Below are 20,224 nucleotides of genomic sequence, written 5' to 3' on the forward strand. Positions count from 1 at the left end.
GAGGGCGTGAGGGGCTGGCCCCGCCCCTGCCGCCCCTTACCGCCCCCTACTGCCCGCAGCGCCCTGCCAGCCTCCGCAGCGCCCCTGGGCCGAGACCCGTTGGGACCCCGCCCACACCCCAACGGCCTGCCCGCAACCACCCAATCAGCCTGCACTTCCTGCAACCCCGCCAACCAATGACAGCGCTCCACGAAGGGCAGCGCCGTTGGGGGCGTGTTTAGAGGCGGGCCGGCTAGTGAGCGGCGGTGATGTTAGCCAATCAAAATGCAGAATCGGCGGCTGGGCGGGCGGACGGGCGCCCTGCGCGCCAATGGGACAGGCTGACCGCCGTGAGGCGGGGGCGGGGCTGGCGCGCGGCAGATAGGCGGGCGGCGGCGGGCGCGCGGGCACGTGACGGAGGTGAGGGGAGCCCGGCGGCGGTGGCCGGGGCGGCGGAGGGTGAGTGTGGCCATCCGTCTGTCTGTCCGTCCCTGCGTGCCCTCCCTCCACAGCCGCTGCGGCTCCGGAACATCGGGGCGGGGGAACGGGGACGGACTTGCCCGCGGCGTGAGGCGGTGGGGGAGCCCGGCCTGTCGTGGGGCGTGCGGCGGGGCGCTGCTGGGCCCTGGGGGGCGGGCGGCCCGTGCGTGGTCCAGGCTCCATCCCGGGGGTGGGAGGAGGCGGGGACCCCCGGAGTCAGGGCGAGAGGGACGGCCCGGGGAGGCCCCTGAGGCCGGGGGCGGCCTCGGGGCTGCGGCGGCGGCGCCGGGTCCCGCCCGGCACCCGCAGGGCTCGCAGCGGCCTGGGGGGAGCGGCGGCTCTTCTGGTAAGTTCTGGGAGCGCCGCTCCGGGCAGCGGCTGGCGCTAGGGCCGCGTGGTGGAACCGGGAGGGAGGCGAGGGTCGCGCGTAGATGTGGGCAGCGCGTGGTTTAGGTTTTGCCTGGCTACGTGTTCCATGTCGGAAATAATCTTGAACGTGCTCCCCATGATGCCCCGCAAAGGGCGATCAGGGGGTGGGTGCAGAGCATGGCGTGGGCCTGGCTGGGGCTGTGCGAGGGGAAGGAGAAGCCTCTGGAAGGGGGGAGCTCATGGCGCGGAGCTGGAGTCCCAACAGGTGACGTGCAGGCGAGGAATCTGCAGCAGGAAAACCTGAGAATTTAAAGGAATTGACATGCCTGCTTTGATTTTTGTCCCCCAAATATCGTTCGCATTGGGTGTCTTTAAAATAATGTGTAAATGACATCTCATTTCTGCCTGAGGATTGTATTGTGTGCTTTTAAAAGAAAAAAAAAACCCACACCTTTGAATTAAAGCATGTACAGCACCCTGCTTTCTTACCTGTACTGATTCTAAAGTGTGAACTTTCACATGCAGGTCTGTGGCTCAGCACTTTCTAGGCTACAGAAAGAGAAATGCTGCAGGTGATTTGGTTGTGAAGGGAAATGGACATGTCTTAATGGCAGTAGTAATCGTAAAGGTGCAGACCTCAAGATGATCAGTGTTAACATAATTAATGCTGCAGAGCTTCTGCAGATGATTGTGGAAAACTCTTTCTAGAACTTATTTAGAGTATGTTAGATGTCTGAAAACTGGTCTCTAGGCATGTAATGTATTTCTAAATGTAGTGTGTTGATTTCACGTTGTCAAGTAAGCATGGTTATCACATGGGTTTAATGGGACAGTCTTGCACGTTGTGATTTTGGTTGTTGCTAAAGTACTGCAAAGAGATAGCAGAACTATAATAATGTATGAGCTAATGCAGATAAAATAATGGTTAAATATAGATTGGTATATATATTACTCTAGGTTCACACTGAGGTACCTGACTTCAAAGACTGCTTTATTCTTAACTTGGCTGTATTTGATGGGCTTATGCAAAACACTTCATTAAATTGGAAAAAGGTCAGAGTAAAACTTTGTGTTTGTATTAACTTCTAGTATTTCTAGTTTAAAAAAACATTATGGAGAAGATACTTGTACAATTTACAGGCAGCATCGCCACCTGTGTATGATATGCAAACTGCTTTTTGGGATCAACTGCCCTCCTAGGAGGGGAATCTAGTGTAAAATAGTAAGAAAGTTTTGAAATTCCATCAGATTACCCTCTCGTTTGGTGTGCTGTAGCACTTCCCTCTGAGTAAATTAATAAATCCTTTACGGAGAATGCACTGAGACTTGTACTTAGCTCCATCTTTTACTTCCTTTTCTGGCCTTTGATTTTCTGCTTCTGGTAGTAATCATGGTGGCAGTTTGTTCTTGCTGGAATCAGTTCTGTAGCAGGGCAAACTTGAATTGATTTCTAGGTGTGATGATCTCAAAGATCTTGGGGTCCCTCCAGATCTGTCCCCACTAATATAATTTTCCTAGCAGCCCATCTGTTTTATGAGGTCAAAAAGCCTCATGGTTCTGTCTTACCCTCCAAGGACTTCCAGTTCTGCAGGAAGGATATCTGTGCTGACAAACAGTATCTGCTTTTTGCTTCTGTACTGTATCTGCACTGTTGTACATTATTTTTAGAAACTGGCATATTTGAAATGCCTATTAAAAGCAAGCTTTGTTGCTGTCCCTTTTCACACCTAATCCCTTGCCTGGTTTGTGCTCTCTACAACCCAAACAGGAGGCAGCTTTTTTTGTAGGGATCCCCAAGAGAGGTTTGGCCAATCCTTTCCAGGAGACTTCTTCCTCATGTAGAAGTATCCCAGCCACTCCTTAATGAAGGGGAAAAAAAAGGATGTAGGAGGGTAAACCACCACCATGGAGAGTTCTTGCCTCTCTTCGCTTCTTAGTAAGGTGGTTTTCTTTAGCCTTGTCTGCTATTCATTGAGTTGTGATGTTAAAGGCAGAATCTTCACAACGCTGGAAGCTGTCAGTATTTCACAGGAAAACAGTATTTCAGAGGAAAAAGTGTTGTCTGCATTATATGAGTTGTTGTATATACATGAACATAATTTTATTATATCCCCTTTGGAGGGGTGCTGAGGCACTGTACTGGTTGTTGAAATTACAGTATTTGGCCGCACAGTTTTCAGCTACACCATGGTGTTCATCCCCCAAATCTGCCTAAAGACAGATCAGGCAGGTGCTGGTGACAGACCTGCACTTGAAACTGTGGTATTGTGCTGGCTCTGCTGCCAACAGCTTTATTTCCTCTATCCTTGGCTACTTACTTTCCCTGGTACTGCTACACCTCTTTTTGCTTTTGCTGCTGGGTTGGCCTGGGGTATTGATTCAGGGTTAAAATAACATGGCAGAAGGACTTCGAGCCATCTTAAACCAGCGGCTGGTTCATCATGAGGCTGTGTAAACAGTTACCCTGGCACCGCAGAGGAGGCAGGATGTGGAAGGCAGAGGGATTGTGAGATGTAGAAGAGATTTCCTCTGCTCTTCAGTAGTTCTGACTCTAGGAAATTAGTGCACTACCAAGTCGGGTTATTGAGCCTTTGCTCAAAACCCACAGAACTCTCATTTGAGAGGGAAAATGTATATCTGTGTCTCAACCTTTCTGTTCTTGTCTCCTTGTAATCTTTTTTATGTTGTGATGAATCATCTTTATGTTGACTTTAAATTTTTCTTCCCTAATTCTTGCCTTGCATGAGGCCTTGTGCTTGGTTTCACTGGTGTGGTTCTGCTGTGAATGCCACACTGAAACCCAGTGTTGGGAACACAGGAGTTTGCTAGCGGGTTTTGTTCTTCCTTTGCTTAAGTCACTCAGCTGAGACTTCAGGTACTGCTGAAAGAGAAACCATTGATGCTCATCCAGTTAAATTGCATAGGCGTTGTTTGTAGTAAGTCTTATTTTCATAGGATCTATTTAGTCTGACTCTTTAATTATTTTATAAAAAGAGCGAGTAGTAAACTAAATAGCCAGTAGCCATTCAAATGTAGTTATACATTCTGAAATATGCTGTATTAAGAACTGGCTTGATGAACCACTGAAATAGATTAGTAACCAAGGAGATGATTAAACTGGTTTTGCAGGCTCTGTTTGACCTGACAGGGAGTTACTAAACAGTATGTTCTGGAAGAATGATAGCAGAGGACTTGAAGATCCTTCCTATGGGCAATTTCACTCTCTTCCAGGGGACATGTATGTTAGGGAGAATAGTGACAACTGTCTGTTGTATGAGTGCTTCCAGTGTTGTACCAATAATAAAGAAGAACTTTCTCCATTATGCCCAGAAAAAGGGGAATTCTAAATAAAAATTAATCTTTGAAGCTGCATGACTCTCTTGAAAGCCTTGAACTCCAAAGGTAGCAATCACTTAGTCCTACATGGTAGGAGTTGTATTTTTGGTGTAAGATCCTGATTCTGTTTCTGAATCCCACTCCAATTTGGTTTTGATTTTACTTTGTGAAAAAGTAAAGTCTGTAGTGCAGATGTTCCAGGGGACTGTTTCCAGCACTCTGCTATAGATCTTACAAATACTGGGGTAAAATGTTTCAGCCTTTTGGCAATCAGGTGCACAGTGCTCAAATGTCAGCTCTGAAGTTTTCTGGGGTAGAAGCTGGCCATGGGTGTATGCAGAGAGAACAAGTAATCTGTAGCACTGACAGTCTCAAACTTTGGGATTGCAGTAGTTCCCCCTTCAATCTAAGTGGTGTGCCAATGTCTGACTGAAGAATTCATTAAAAAAAAAGTACGTGGAGTTGTTATGTCTGACTTGAAACGTTATGGTGAAAGTGATGGTTACACTGAAGTAGAATGAAGACGTCAGAAGCTCTCACCTATTATGAAAGTGTTCCTTTGTTAATGGCTTTTGGCAATTGCATGAGCAGAAATACACCAACCTCCAGAAATGCTGCACAGTTTAACCTGAAGAAGTGAGGTGCAGGCAGAGTAAAAAATTGCCAAGGATGGTAATTGCTTGGAAATTGGACACTTTTTAAGGAAGAAGTCAGATCATAATAGAGTAGGTGAGATTGTCTGAATGTTAGGCTATGTTTGAGGTGGCTAACTGAACACCTGTAGTTGCCAGTAACTTAAAGTTGTACTGAAAAATTGATTTGTGCCTGTTTTGTATAAAACCTGAATTGTATCTCTCTCCCCCTCCCTTCCTCTTCTATTTAGGAATAACCTAATTTACTAGGGCATAATTGTGTTTATGTTGTGTCCCTAAGGATTGTGTAAAGTGAATTTGAAATTTTTTCCTGTAGCAGAACATCCATTATGGATAGAAGTAGCTTTTTAAATATCGAAAATCTGTGCTTCACTTAAATTGCTCTTCTGAGAACATAGTGGCTTTTTTCTATAATTTAGTCAGCTTTTTATATTGTTTCGAGTTAAACAGAATAAGGAGTTTGGCATGATAACTGGCAGGTTGCAGAAGAAGCTACCAGCCTGTACTCAAGGTATATGAATGGTAGCTTATGTTGAATTTGGAACTGATTTAATATGTAGGAAATGTCCTAAGCAGCTTTCTGCAGGGATATGAACTTGTGACAACTGCTTGCCAATGACTGTAAAGAGGTAAGGATGGGAAACTGGATTAGGTTCTCTTCAGACTTTTTAGCTTTCTTTTTTTTTTTTTTTTCTTGTTGTGGGATGATGAAGCTTCCTTGGTTGCTTGACCATGACATACTTCTTTCTTGAAATGAGGTTCAGCAAGGCCTCAAATTCAGACAGAGCATTAAATGATAAGTGTAGCAGGGTAGATACCTTGGCTGTATCAGGAGCACAGACATGCAGCAGCAGACTTCTGCCCCTGCTGTGTGGTCCCTGGCAGAATTGTCTGGTTTCACTAAGATGCTTTGACAGAAGAATTTCTGAGGCCACGTGCCTTTGCCACTTGAATGTGAACATTTACCAAAGTCTATTTGCTGCTGACAAGTATTTTCAAAGGGTTGCAGTTGAGGTGGGATTGTGAAGTAGGTAATTATTACATATGGAGTCAGTAATGGCAGGAAAGTTGTGGGGGATGATTTAATTCTTTCACCAAAACTTTCGTGCTGGTTGGTTGCTGATGAGATTACTTAAAGGATTACTTGCATGCTAAACCGTTAATACCCTTTGCACAAGGTTGGGAGGAGGGGTGCAGAAACTCCTTCCTTTTAGGAAAGGAGAGAATTGGCTCATTTTTAACTTTGGTATATTTTTAAGGTTAACTTTGTCATATCACTTTCCAAATCATGACATGTGCATTCTATCTGCATAGTATAATTTGAAAGCAGTTATAAAACTGTATTATCTTCTGAATATAGTTCTTTTAAAAAAATATTTAGTGAAGCCCTATTGGTAAGGTAAGACAAAATGAAACCCTTTGCATGGGAAGGTGTTTTTGTGCTGTTTCACCCATGGTTGCTGCAGTCGCACAGAGCACATCCAGAGTTCTAAAGATCACTTTTTCAGATGAAGTTTCAGGCTCTTGTTTCTGTATTGCTTTTATGCTGCTGGGTATGAGTTTATTCAAAGAACACGTTATCTGTATGAGAAGAATTTGCAGCTCCAAGGGTACTGATGTCTGCTTGACCCTTTTCAGTCCTTGGTTTTGTGTTGTGGCTCTCACACTAATAAGAGCTGTTTTGGGGTCTGAAACTATTTTCAGTTTTGGCTGTACATTGTGCATTAAGCAAACAAGCTTTGCTCATATATAACAGCCCTTGGAAGTTTTTGTCAGATATTCCTTCTGGAATGATTGTCCTTTTGGCTCAGAGGTGTTTGGGTGCAGTTGCCTGAACTGAGTGGGGGAAGTCTGTGCACATGCTTTTGGACTATAATCCTCAAGGCCATCACTATTGTTGGAAAACTGGCTGCAATTGCATGTTCCTGTAGTGATAAACTGGACATGACCTCAGCTCAAGTCTTTAAAATACAATTTTGTTGTAGTTATAAAACTACAGTTATAAAGTTTTTAAATCCTCTCTGTCATTAGAAGTAAGTTAAAGAATAATCTAAGAATGGTAGATCTAGTATGCAGCGTAGTCTTGGAAAATTGGATAATGCTGATAAGCTTTTGAGAGTGTAAACTCTTTTAGTTGCCTAAGCATGCATTGGAAAGTTGAAAGTTTGTTTCCTAGCATGATCTTAAACCCCTACAGGCACTGTTAACTCTGCTTGAGTTATGTTTGAAAGTCTGCAGGGCTGCAGTGTGAGGTAGGAGTGTAAGGGAAGGAGGGAGGGGTTGTGTGGTTTTATACTTGTTTTCAAAAAAAATTGAGTCTCAGTTATACCTCTGGGTTTGGGAGGAAAATTGGGAGTGGTATTCAAAGGAGAAAAGATGAGCAAGGTGCAGGTTGTTGTTGTGAGGGTTTTGGGCAGATAAAACTGAGCAGGGTTCTGGGAATGTTGCCTTCTGTATCAACCTAAAGATGCAGTGATCTTGTTGCTTTGCTAGGAGGAAAGTCAAATTGAAACTCATTTTACTTACGAGATATTTTAAGCTACAGCTTGCCCATATCTATCATGTTTTAGGTGTGACAATGGGCTCAGCATCTTATGAATTAGTTAGTTGAGGTGTGATATTTTAATTCTGTAAGGCTTCAGTTAACAGCTACTCTTTCCTTGGTCATCTTCTTAAATTAGAGATCGAAATAAGGGAATTGAATCAAGTGGCAGTTTCCAGGAGCTTCAACTGCTTGTAGGCATCTGCCAGTAGTAGCAATGACTGTTGGCAGTAATTCTACAATAAAACCTGGGGAAGGGGTTTGATGATTGAAAACACGAGAGCTCTGCATTTGCAGGTTGGACAAAAAATATATTGAACAGGAGATGAGGATTGAGTACTCTGCAAAAATTACTATTTCTGAATAAAATAGAAAATTTTATTTCAATTTCTGGACTGAATGGAAGCTTGAGTTCCTGCATGGTGTATTTAAAGTCCTTCATAAGCATGAAATAGGTTTTCTTTTTAGGCTTTTACAGTCACAGATGTTGTGGTGTCATGTATGTGTCTGCTGTCCTGCTTGTGTCCTGTGACAGTGTAAGAGCAAAATTATGACACTTCTGCATGATCTGCAGAATGTGTACATGTGGTTCTCCACTGAGTTAATGTCTGTTTGATATTAAATACTTAGCTTTACGTTGTGTTCCTTCCCAGCTTTTAGAGCTGTCTCAGGCAGATGCTGTAAATAACAGAGCTGGAGAGATAAGTTTGCACTTCACCTGTTGCCTTGGACGCTCGGATTTGTACCGAGAAGCATCGTGTGGCTCTGTGTGCATGCTGGCTTGACCACTTTGCCTTGTCCTGTTTATTCAGAACATGGAGCTGAAATGGCTACTGTGTGTGACCCTGCTAGCCCTTGGGATCCTTGCTATCCAGGCACATGATACGGATGAAGACAATGATGCTGATGATGTAGTTGATATTGAGGATGACTTGGATGATGGTATTGAGGATGTAGAAGAGTCAAAGTCTGAAACAAGCAGTGCTCCTCCAGCTCCGAAGGTTTGACATAGAATTTCTTTTAACAATTGAATTACTGCTTGTGTTTTGGTTACTGTGAGTCTGATCAGAGTTGTCTTTATTTTCTTAACCTGTTGTAATGTTATAAAAGATGCTATCTAGGAGTAGGGCTTGGAATTTAGGTTGGCTGCTTTGTTACTGTTTTTGTGTCCCCCATGTTCTTCCAGAAGACTTAGATCTATCCTTAAAATCTGTGCTGTGAGTATCAGGAGTTATTGCTAAAATTTCTAGTTACGTATATACTTGAGTTTTAGTAGCAGACAAGAGCACAACAACTTGGCACAAGCAGCAATATTTATGTAATTTCTGTGTTTATGCTTCAAGAATGTCCAGGTGAGCTATACTTGAATGTAGGAGGGAGTGCGAGCTTTACTTGCCTGTATTTCTGTAGAATAAAGAATGTGTCTTGAAAGGTGCATAAATTCCCCCCTTTTCCAATAGGTTACTTACAGGCCCCCTGTGCCGACTGGTGAAGTGTATTTTGCAGAATCTTTTGATAAAGGAACTCTGGATGGGTGAGTATAATCTGAAGGATGATTTAGTACAGCAAATAGTGTAAAATCTTGGTGAAAGGCAATGAAACCCTCCCTGCAGAACTTGTATTATTCAAAACTGAATCAAAGGGCCCCTGTTCAGTTGGGATTACAGTTGGGATGAATTCTTGAGGCTAGGTGTTCAGATGCTGAGTTAAACCAGTACTTCCTTAAGTTCTAGTAATAAAGGGAGGTGAGGCCATTACATGTGGCTTTTTCACTTTCCTCAGGTGATGTGAGGATGGTAAGGTGCTACTTCTACTTGTTTGTTTTTTTTTTACAGGAGTGATGAGCTCATGAGGCCATGGTCCTACCTTGGGGTGGGAAGTAGCAAACACAGAAAAGTTTGTGGGAACAGAACTCCTCAGGGGATCAGGATTCTGGGGTGTAGTCATGAGACAGCAAGGGCTACCTTATCTTAAGAGCAGGATTTTTAGTGTGTGTGTGTGGTGGTGTGGAAATACAGTTTTCCAACCATTGGGTGTCTGTCTTCTAGATGGGTCCTTTCCAGAGCCAAGAAAGATGATACTGATGATGAGATTGCCAAATATGATGGTGAGTCCAACCCAGGTTTTGGATGATAAATGTTTCTGATGCTGTTTGTCATGTATGAAAAAGAGGTGCAAGTCTTTCTTTTCTGTTTCTCAGCTAAAATTATATTCACTGAAGAAAATGAGAGGGATGTTTATGTACCTGGCTAATAATATTAAATGTAGTTATAATTTAAACAAAAGATCCACTCAGAGATTTTAAAATAAATGAGTGTTTGGTCAATTTCCTTCCCAGGTAAGTGGGATGTCCAAGACATGAAGGAAACGAAGCTTCCCGGAGACAAAGGGCTTGTAATGGTAACCCGAGCCAAGCATCATGCGATTTCGTCCAAACTTTCCAAGCCATTTGTGTTTGATACCAAACCCCTTATTATACAGTAAGTAAAGAATAATTGGATGTTCTGTTGATTCCAGGGTGACATGATAACAAGCTGAGGTTGATTCCATAACTGAGCTTTTGTTGACTGGAGGTCTAGATGACACCAGATGCTGTAACATATTATTACACTGTTTTGAGTAAGAGTAAAATAGTAACCCGGATTCCTGAAGTGGGGAGTTAGTAACAGCATGGGTCCTTCTGAAGCCTGGAAGAGGAAGAAGTCTCTGCAAACTAGTCTTGGTAAACTGTCTTGTGGCTTCAGTTCACTTGATTTAATTGTGGTAACAAGGTCAGGCAACTGACTTTTGTACTGCTAATTGTGGCAGTCCTTGTCCTTTTGAAAGAATGCTGGCCTGTAAGTAGGTCAGGGCACTTTCTTATACAGTAAAATGCCTCCTGTTTCTGAGGAGAGGTGGACAGAGAGGTGAAGATGCATTTGTTTCCTCCTTCCTGTGTCTTAGTTCATTTGCCATGGAAGACGAACACCTTGCATAGGTCACAACTGTTGTAGAAGAATCTACTTGCATGTGTGTTAAACTAACAAGTCAGGGGAAAAACATAGTTCAGTGAGAACAGTTGAATTGTGCACTATTAGTGATGTTATCAATCTTAAACAAAGAGTAAATTAATTTGTATTTGCACAAGATAATGAATTGGTCACTTTGCTTTGCACTGTTTAGTTTTGGCTCAAAATACTAGGCTAAAAATAAAGTCCAGTGGTCATCCACTCCAGCTGCTGGCATTGTGAGAGGATCAAGCATACTTAGCTTATTCCTGACAGAGACGTTTTGCCTTTTTCAGGCTCCTTGGCATCCCTAAATACTGTTGTATGCTTATAACCCTAAAGGGACTTCTAAAATCCTATTGTTTTTGCTTTGTAGTCTTACAAATTGAGTTGTATGTCTACTGTAGTAGTTGTGGGGAAAATAATTGGTTTGCCTCAATTCCTGTTGAAGTGTCAAATACTGGAAAGCTTTTTCTTCTTCTCTACTTCTAGGTCATTATCGTCTAGGCCAGCACTCAGTTTCTTTAATCTCTTCTGTCAGATTAATTCTTCTAAATCTTCCATTTTTAAACTGTTTCTCAGGCTCTTGTGAATATTTTCTTAGTCCTTATATCTATATGATGGTATCTTAAATAATTTATCCAGTGAATATTAAAAGCAAACAACAACAAAACAGTGTTACTGTTAATTTGTACTGACAAAATTGTAATTGTGTATTGCAAAAATATTTTTTCCTCATGTATAACATGTGCTCTCCCCTCTTCTATCCAAAACTAAAATTAGGTATGAAGTAAACTTCCAAAATGGAATAGAGTGTGGTGGGGCCTATGTGAAATTGCTTTCAAAAACCCCTGAGCTGAACCTGGTGAGTAATGCTCCTACTTTTGGGTATTAGCTGGGAAAGAACTTGAAGTTTTTTCACTTTGCTTCTTTCTGAAGAAACCTTTTTAGTGAAGGCGGTGGGGCCTGATTGCCCAAGTACTTTGCACTCAGCATTTTCCCAGTGCTTTCAGTTGGAGAGGATAAGTACTGAAATGTGACGGCCTCGAGTGGAAACTGAAGTTCCCTAATAGCTGAGCAGTTTTAGACCTTTGCCAAACTCTGCAGTACTTCAGATTTTCCTGGGTTCTGGAATGAAAAAGGAGGTGCTGAGGAGAGTGGCCAGCTCCTAAGGCCTAAGAACTGCATTTTGTCCTCTCATTGAAGTGGTTTAGCCTGTTCAGATGAAGCTGAACTGCTGGGTAACCTTGCGTAGGCTCTTGCAGCCTATGGGTTTTCTTTAGCCATTTTCCTAGACTTCATAAGATGTACCTTTTATGACTTGTTATCCATCCTTCTTTTTTCCTGCAGTCTCATTGGAGTTATATTATTAATACCATTTCCAAACTATTTAAAAAACTCCAAAACAACCACAAACACCAGAACACACCTTGGCTGCCTAATCAGTTTCATATGTGCATTGAATTTTCAGATAGCTAGCAAGAACAAATAGACTTGCAGAGTTCAATGATGATTTTATCCAGTTAGAGCATGGATTGATGCATACCCCCAGTTTAAGTGTAGACTAAATGCAGCTTGGCTTCACTTTTAGTGCTGCTTATCACTTTGTGTGAAAGGAACTCAGTGGCCTTGCTAACCTTTCATTATTGCCAGTAACTGATACTTCTAATTGATAGCTTTTAACATACTTTGTTGTAATGTAGAGAAATACTTAAACGTGGTGGGTGTCACACTAATATTTTGGATAACACCTGAATAGCTGATGTTTTCCATGTGGAAAGTGGAGCCCAAAGGTGCAAAATTAAATAGCTGGGATAGTTCTTAGCACATTATTTTTTCTGGAGGCTTATATGAGGAACATAATCTTTAGTGTGGAGACTTCATGGGTTTGATATTCAAGTTGCAGAATAGTTTTTAATGAATTGGGAATTCTTATGCCAGACAATGACTGAAGTTGTACTTCAAGGTAATGGAGTGAGGTGTTGTGTTGTTTTATAGGATCAGTTTCATGACAAAACTCCATATACAATAATGTTTGGCCCTGACAAATGTGGAGAGGACTATAAATTGCACTTCATCTTCCGGCACAAAAACCCAAAGACTGGCAAATACGAGGAAAAGCACGCAAAGCGTCCAGATGCAGATCTGAAGACTTATTTTACTGATAAGAAGACTCATCTTTATACTCTAGGTAGGGTGACTGCTAACTAAGCATATTAATAATTACTACATCTTCTTCACCAGAAGCTCAAAGTGAGCCAGATGAACAGGTGAATATTTGTGCCAGTGCACCATACAACTAAAAACTACTTGAAAGCTTCAAATGCAAAAACTGATTGTCTGTGCAAAAGTTTATTTCATCCTTCCAGGAAGTCTTGATTCATGTAAGAAATGTCATGCAACTTGAACTTAATACTTAATGGAGAACTGAATTTCAGGGCAGTTTTAAGTAACTTGAACTAAGTATATTTGAAATAATTATCAGTGTGTATGCATTGCCTGAATGCTGCCTCTGGGTAACATGGGGTATGCTAGGCTTTAGATGTAGAGGCATAATAGTTTAAGTTTTGTTTGTATTCTTTTCTGCTTTCATGTACCAGACAAACTCAGGAGTTCTTGAAATAGTGTCTAGTATATTAGCTACAATCAAAATCTTTCAGGAAGTACTTAGGAGTGTCTCTGTCTTTTCCTACTACAGAGACAGCAGTAGATAAAGAAGTGAGATTAAAATTCTGTAAGTCAGTAGTAGGAAGTCTTAGTCTGGAGTAGAATATGAGTATATACATTCTTACTACTAAAGCAATACTTCCTGTGCCAAAGTCAGCTTGTTGTGGTAACTGCTAAATCACTTTACAAACCTCCATGCTTTTAACACACGTAGGACTTCTGCCAGGAGTCTGCCTTCTCACAGGGTGAGATGTGGTGCATCATCAGTAGTTGCACTTTGGTGTAAGGAGGAAAGGTTCTTAGCAGTTCTTTAAAGCAGTTGATGGGTAGGTGGTAGCTTGGGTTGTACAGTGGGGATGAGTGATGCTTTATGACTCATGCTTTGTATAGTACATGCAATGACTACATCAACTTTTTTTCCTTACAGTCTTGAATCCTGACAATAGTTTCGAGATACTTGTCGATCAAACAGTTGTCAACAGTGGGAATTTGCTAAATGATATGTCACCTCCTGTGAATCCACCCCGAGAGATTGAGGACCCAAATGACCAGAAGCCTGAGGACTGGGATGAGAGACCAAAAATCCCAGACCCAGATGCTGTTAAACCAGATGACTGGTAAGGTTGGAAGGGTGGAATTGAGGAAATCCTTAGCCCCATAATTTTGTCCTGATCAAAATTAGTAGTAGTACTTTGCTGTTGGCACCTTGATATGCCATGAGGCACATGTGTTAGGATTGCAAGGCAATTCCTTTCTGAAATCATGGAGTGACCCTGACAGAAGGGAAGGTGGCTGGCTGTCTAGAGCAGTGGGCTGGTTCAGAGTCTGTAGAATCATGCCTTGGGCTTAAAAACTTATGTGTTGTCTATGTTAACTCATAATGCTCTGCCCTCAAGGGATGAGGATGCTCCTGCAAAGATCGCGGATGAAAACGCTGTGAAACCAGAAGGCTGGCTGGATGATGAGCCAGAATATGTAGCAGACCCTGATGCTGAGAAACCTGAAGATTGGTAAGTTTGCTACCTCTTGCAAATGGCAGCAATTATTTCATGACTTTGGTACTGATGTTTGCAGTTCATTGTTGCTTCCTGACAAAGTTGCTGTTCAGGCTATTTTTCTCCAAAAGTAGAAGGCAGTGGTCTGAGGACTCAAGTTCAGCATTCATCTCTGCATTTTTCAACTCTTCTGTGTAAGCAGAACAGGGCAGGGATGTTTACCTTGAAGTAGAACCTACTTGGAAGGGGCAGTGGGGGAGGCTGTGCTCAGGGACTGGCTTTTGTTGATCTTCTGTGCTTCACAGTTAGTCTTTGAAATCCTTGTTCCTTCAGCAGTATATTTATCTACAGTCTTAGGCTATACAAAGTTTCAGTGTCTTCATTTAGTGGTAGCAATTTAGATTTTCCCAGAAATCGGACATTGTCTGAGCCATATTCTGTATGAAGGCAAGGGGTGGACTTGAAAACTGAGTTTGGCTTTTCAGGGATGAAGATATGGATGGTGAATGGGAGGCACCTCAGATTGCAAATCCTAAATGTGAGACAGCTCCTGGCTGTGGTACCTGGCAGCGCCCAATGATTGACAATCCAAACTACAAAGGCAAATGGAAGCCTCCTATGATTGATAACGTGAACTATCAGGTTTGTGTTTTCATTGCTTAAGCTGGTGGCCAGTAAAGCATCTCTCTCACAAAAAGCAGAATGATTTAGATTCAGCAGATGTAATTAAAAATTCAAGTGCAATCACTCTTGTGCTGTGTTTCAAGTGGACAGATTCAAAGGGCTTTCTTACCAGACATCACTTCATTGTATTGATTCCCAAAGACTGATGAGTTGCACCTGTAGATGTTGTAATTAAGTGCAATGGATTGTTACATCTCTCCATTCATAATGGGCTGAAAACTAAAATTTGTCTTCTAGTAGATGAGGCTGAATGTCTTTTGTCTTTTCTAGGGCATATGGAAACCTAGAAAGATCCCAAACCCAGACTTTTTTGAAGACTTGGAACCTTTCAAGATGACTCCTGTCAGTGCTGTGGGACTGGAGTTATGGTCCATGACATCTGACATCTTTTTTGACAACTTTATTATCTGTACTGATAGAGCTGTGGCTGATGATTGGGCCAGTGATGGATGGGGACTGAAAAAAGCAGCTGATGGTGCTGCGGAGGTGAGAGAGGAAGGTTTAATTGTGTGCTGTGGAGTGGAACAGTAGAAGCACCTCTGCTGTTCTCTCTCTCAGCCTTTGTCAATATATATCTGTATGTGCGAAGGCTGAGAGTTTTGCTAAACCAGGTGGGAGCTTCAATTAATAATTACAGTGTGTTAATGGTTGCTATAAGTAACTAAGAGTACTCACTGCCCTCTTCTGAGATTATGCTCTGATATTTGGACTGTTTAGCCTAATTCTTCATTTGTAAGCTATGGGAAAAGTACTTGTGCAGGTTAGTTTGATTTTTTTTTTTTTTTGAGGTCTGAAATACAATGTTTAAAGTTGCAAAAAGCCTATTTGAAAATGTTGTAGCTTAAATTTAGCTGCTAGCTTGCTGTGTGAGGTAGAATTTGACAGTTCTTTCGGTCTTACAGCCTGGTGTTGTGGGCCAGATGATGGCAGCTGCTGAAGAGCGTCCCTGGCTTTGGGTAGTCTACATCCTCACTGTGGCTTTGCCAGTGTTCCTTGTCGTCCTTTTCTGCTGTTCTGGGAAGGTAATGCGTTTTCTCTGCTAATTAGCATGTTTAAAAGGATGTTAAAATGTGCTTGAATGTCACAAATACTGTTCTGGGTTTGTCATTGCCTTTCAGAAACAGCCAGGTGCTGCAGAATACAAGAAGACTGATGCTCCTCAGCCTGATGTGGTGGATGATGAGAAAGAAGAAGAAAAAGATAAAGGGGAAAAAGAAGAGGAGGAGGAAGAGGAGGACGCAAATGAGGAAAAGCTTGGTAGGTAAACTAGATAATCTTAAGTGATGTTCTCCCTGATAGAATAAACCAGCAGGATTGGCAGATAGAAATAAAGCCAATGGTGAGCTGAAGATAAGTCAGGAAGGAGAATGTTTTTGGTTTGTTTGTTTGGTTTTTTTTAAATTTTTAATTTTTTTTCCCATTTTCCCTTGAAGAGAAGCAGAAAAGTGATGCTGATCTAGGAAGTGCTAGTCAAGAGGAGGAAGAAGAGGAGGAGGAGGAAGACAGGAAACCTGCATCAGAGGTAAGAATGCCTAATCTTTGAAGGAAGCTTAATGCATTTTCTTTCATAGGTTGTGTAGAACAGGCCATACTACAGCGTTAAAAGTTAACCTGGCTCGTGTGACCTTCCCTCGCAGTTCTGAACTTTAGAAAACTTTAATCTCCCTGAAGAAGAAGAATTGCTGTGGCTAACTTGTGCAGGCTTGGGCACCCTGCTAAAGGCACTGCTGTAGACCCTGCCTTGAGGAGATTGGGACTGTTGGAAGGCAGCTTCTTGAGGCAAAGGGCTTACTCAGCTTCAAATGCAGTCAGGATGTGACCTTAAGTGCTCTACATTGACACAATGACTCAAAAATGGGTGGAGTGTTGCTTGAAGTTAAAGGATTCTCCCAGCAGCAGAAACTGTTAAGCGCTTCGAACAATTGGTGTGCATCCACTGAAAACAAAGAATTTGCCTGTTTGCCACAAAGTACTTTCAGCAGTAGGTCCTTTCAAAAACTGAATTCTAATGTAGAAGTGAAAGTGGATTAATTTTCAAAGACTTTCTCAAAATGGTTATGAAGGGTATATTTAGGTTTTATTTTATTGATATTTACACACATTACTTTCTTGCAGGAGGAGGAAACTGTGAATAGATCACCCAGAAACAGAAAGCCAAGGAAAGATTGAAAAAAGTCACAAGAACTTGATCTGTGATTTCTTTTTTTTTGTTGTTGTTTTCAAACATGGTTCTGGGAGAGGACCTTGGACACCTTACATTGAAACTTGGACAAACCTCAAGATTTCACCATCCACAGGTTCCAGTCACACGATCCAATGTAATGGAGTGTCTAGCAGTAAAATATTTACAATCATCTGTTTTAAAGAGCATCATTCCTGTAGAAAGAAAGCATTTAATATAATGGGCTGTGGATTTTGGAATGTAACATAACTAACCTTTTCATTTTTGGTTTTAAATATTTTTTTCTGTTCTGAAGTAGATTGGTAGAATTTTTCCAGTCTCAAACCTTGGCTTAATTTAATATATTAATTAGTGAAATATAACAATGAATCTTGAAAGTGCTAGGTGATAAAAATGCAGTTTTATAACTAGTTTTTTTTACACATATGTAAATTCCTAAATGCACCAATGTCTTTATACCCCGAAAATTTGGTAATTGTTCAAAGAAAAGTTGTCAATGCATTTGATAACACCCCTGCCCTCAAAAGAAAAGCTAGGGGGAAGATGTATGGGGAACCAGTAGTGAAACTCTCTAATCAATCAATTTCATTCTTTTGGGGGAAGGGGAAAGAGGAAGGAGGGGGGTGGAAGGAAGGGGTTAGGCAGTCTATAAAATATATGCATACTGTGCATGGCTAAAGCCCTGTTAAATGTTGACAAACGATCTAGGATTTGGAGTGGGTCATCTTAATGTGACATTTAATCCTGCAGAGCTTGCAGACAACCAAGTTTATTTGTTCTTGACCTCTTTTTGTAAAGCTGAGGGTTGCTGGGGAGGTGTGGTTAGGCACTTCCCCCTTTGCCCTCTGTTCAGCCACCGGTGTTTTCCTCTCTGTGACGATACAGCTCTTCCTGAGAGCAGCTTTGCCTCAGTTGCTGAAGCACTTCATGTTCAGCTCATTGTCAAACTCGATTTCATAGCTAGGCCTGCTCCTTTCCAGGGTCCAAACACTGAATTAAGACAGTGTCCCATATCCTCTCACTGTTGTCACCATATGTCTGCTGTAGAAATGGGGGAGGTAGGCAGGTAGACAAGTTGAAGTGAGTATTTGTAAAGGAAAAAAAAACACAACCAAGATGTCAGTATTGTAGGTGGGGAAGGAGCAATGTGGAATCTCTTAACTGGTATGTGAAACTGTTTAAAGTCATTTTATCTGCTCTTCATGTAACAAGTGCATTCTAAATTATATTGTGAATGTTAGAAAATTCCAATTCCAGCTGAATAAATTTTTTTAAAGTGTTGAGTCTACCATACTACACTGTTTCAAACACCATTTTTTTTGTGGAATGCAGGTGAGCACTACAAGAGCATTACCTCTGAGGGTGAGATGGATGTAATTCATTACACTGTACCAAATATGTTTGCATTTGGATGTCTATGTAGATAAACTTTTGCCTTTGTTTAGAATGAAATTAAATGTCATGAAATTATTCTTCTTGCACTGAACTTAAACACTCCAGTGTTGTTTGGTCATATAATAAGTATAGTGTGTGGAATAGTTCCCAGGGGTTGTGGGGGGAAGAGTGTTCCAATTTCCAATTACCTTGCAAACAATCTAACTAATTACTAAAATAATCTTGTTTTGGTTTTTTTTTGTTTTGTTTTTTTTTGTAAAACACCTTTCGCTGCCTGTCCTTATGTTGTATCCCTTGGTTGTTGTGTTTGAAATATTAGTGATCACAAATGCATAGCAGGATTTCTTGATCTCTCTGCAGTGTACAAATAAACTATTGTAAGCAAGATACTGGAAGTAATTTCAGACTTCTGTTGGGAGCTATTGCATGTTTAGAATGCCTTTGCCTGTTGAACACCTGGTCAATACTGCTCCTTATTGCAAAAATAGCTTATACTCTGACATGGAAGATGTCATAGCTTAAGCATTGCTACTAGCTTGTTCTCAGGACTGTATTTTTATCAAGGAGCAGCTGCTATTTATGACTCTCAGTCCTTTGAGATGAAGTATATGTAAATGGTTTCAATTCAGCTAATGTTTTGAGCACAACATAAAAATCTAATTAATCTAATGGTTTTTTATCTTAATATGCAAATTGCCTTAAACTCCCAAACAATCCCTGTGCATACATGTTCTTTCAAAGCATCAAAAGTGAACTTGAGATCTGCTATCAGCTTTTAAATAGCATTATATTAAAGCTAATTGTAAATCTACATTTGCTTCTGCTAATTCTCCTGAAAAAGTCCTGTCTGCATGTTATGGCTTTTTTTGATATCATAGTGTATGCTTTAAATAATCACTACAATAAATGAAGACTTTCCAAAATGGATAGACAAGTTACTTTTTATCCTGCTTTCTGGCTTGGGTGCCTCAGTTTGACCTTTAGAATTGCTCTTATTTTTAAAGTCTTGGAGGAAAAATACAGCTACCTGCCTATCCTCAGTGCATAAAGCATAGCTGTGTTTTTTAGAGTAGTAAAACTCCACCTGGCTGTAACCTGTGAACTGTGTTTGGAACTGTTACAGATCCTGGAAGGTGTATATGGGCCTTTTGTGTCTGAGCAGCCAAGGGTGGCAGCTCTTGACAAGGATGCTGAGCTTGAGGTGCTGTGTCTGACAAGAGGGGGTTTTAGGCTGACATGGTGAATCAAAACAAAACCTGTGGGCTCTGACACACAAGGCAGAAGTGCTGAGAACAGCTTTTCTCCTGGAGCCAGTGGTAGGGGCAGTTGGTAGGTCAGGGTGCATCTAACCCACTAACCCCTTCCAGCAGCAGCCCTGGATGTGATCTCCCCTCGCTGGCTCTGCTCAGTACGCAGTTGTCACAGCTTGAGGCTGTGGCCTCTACTGTGCTATGAATGTCTGGTTTTGAGACTGACTCCTGCGCCTGAGGAGGGTTTCTTGCAAGTAATGACTACTTGTACATGTCCATGGTTTTTTCTTGTTCCTTCCTTACTCCTTCCTCACAAACTCCCTTCCTCCACTGGGGCTGTGGGTGCAGACATGGGGCTTTTGTGGCTGCTCTGCTCAACCCAAACTGACGGTTGATACCCCCCTAGCCTCATGGTTTGTGAAAGGGGTTTTTGGTTGATTGCGTTTTTGTTTTGGGGTTTTTTTGGTTTTTTTTAATGTTGCTGGACACAACTACTGTGATTTCATGTCCACTTCAAACAGGTACTTGTAGAAGCAACTTGTAAAAACTAATCAATAAAGAAACTTAAATCTGGTTGGCTTTCTTTGTCTAATTAGCAAAGCTGGATCAGCCTTCAGCAGGGTGTGGGTGCGGTGACCCGTGTCTGGCGGTTTTTGGCCACTGCCGGGCCGAGCGGGGTCTGCAGCGGTGCCCGGGACACGGGGC

General features: G+C 41.8%; 1 protein-coding gene across 1 annotated transcript; it reads left to right on the plus strand.

The window, feature by feature from the left end:
* Positions 1-350: 350 nt before the first annotated feature.
* Positions 351-20,039, plus strand: CANX (calnexin). The gene is made up of 15 exons (XM_084216012.1): positions 351-438; positions 8,172-8,360; positions 8,820-8,893; positions 9,408-9,466; positions 9,698-9,839; positions 11,130-11,211; positions 12,345-12,537; positions 13,441-13,630; positions 13,910-14,023; positions 14,494-14,650; positions 14,963-15,178; positions 15,595-15,714; positions 15,811-15,949; positions 16,126-16,214; positions 16,808-20,039. The coding sequence occupies exons 2-15, from the start codon at positions 8,175-8,177 to the stop codon at positions 16,859-16,861; spliced, it is 1,815 nt and encodes a 604-aa protein (XP_084072138.1). The 5' UTR covers positions 351-438; positions 8,172-8,174; the 3' UTR covers positions 16,862-20,039.
* The last annotated feature ends 185 nt before the right edge of the window (positions 20,040-20,224 follow it).

The sequence above is a fragment of the Fringilla coelebs genome (genome assembly GCF_963513975.1).
Source record: "Fringilla coelebs genome assembly, chromosome: 15".
NCBI lineage: Eukaryota > Metazoa > Chordata > Aves > Passeriformes > Fringillidae > Fringilla > Fringilla coelebs.

Coding starts and splice junctions, on each gene's coding strand:
- CANX (XM_084216012.1), top strand. CDS start 8,175: ATGGAGCTGAAATGGCTACTGTGTGTGACCCTGCTAGCCCTTGGGATC. Junction 14,651..14,962: donor TTGATAACGTGAACTATCAG/GTTTGTGTTTTC, acceptor TGTCTTTTCTAG/GGCATATGGAAACCTAGAAA. Junction 15,950..16,125: donor CGCAAATGAGGAAAAGCTTG/GTAGGTAAACTA, acceptor TTTCCCTTGAAG/AGAAGCAGAAAAGTGATGCT.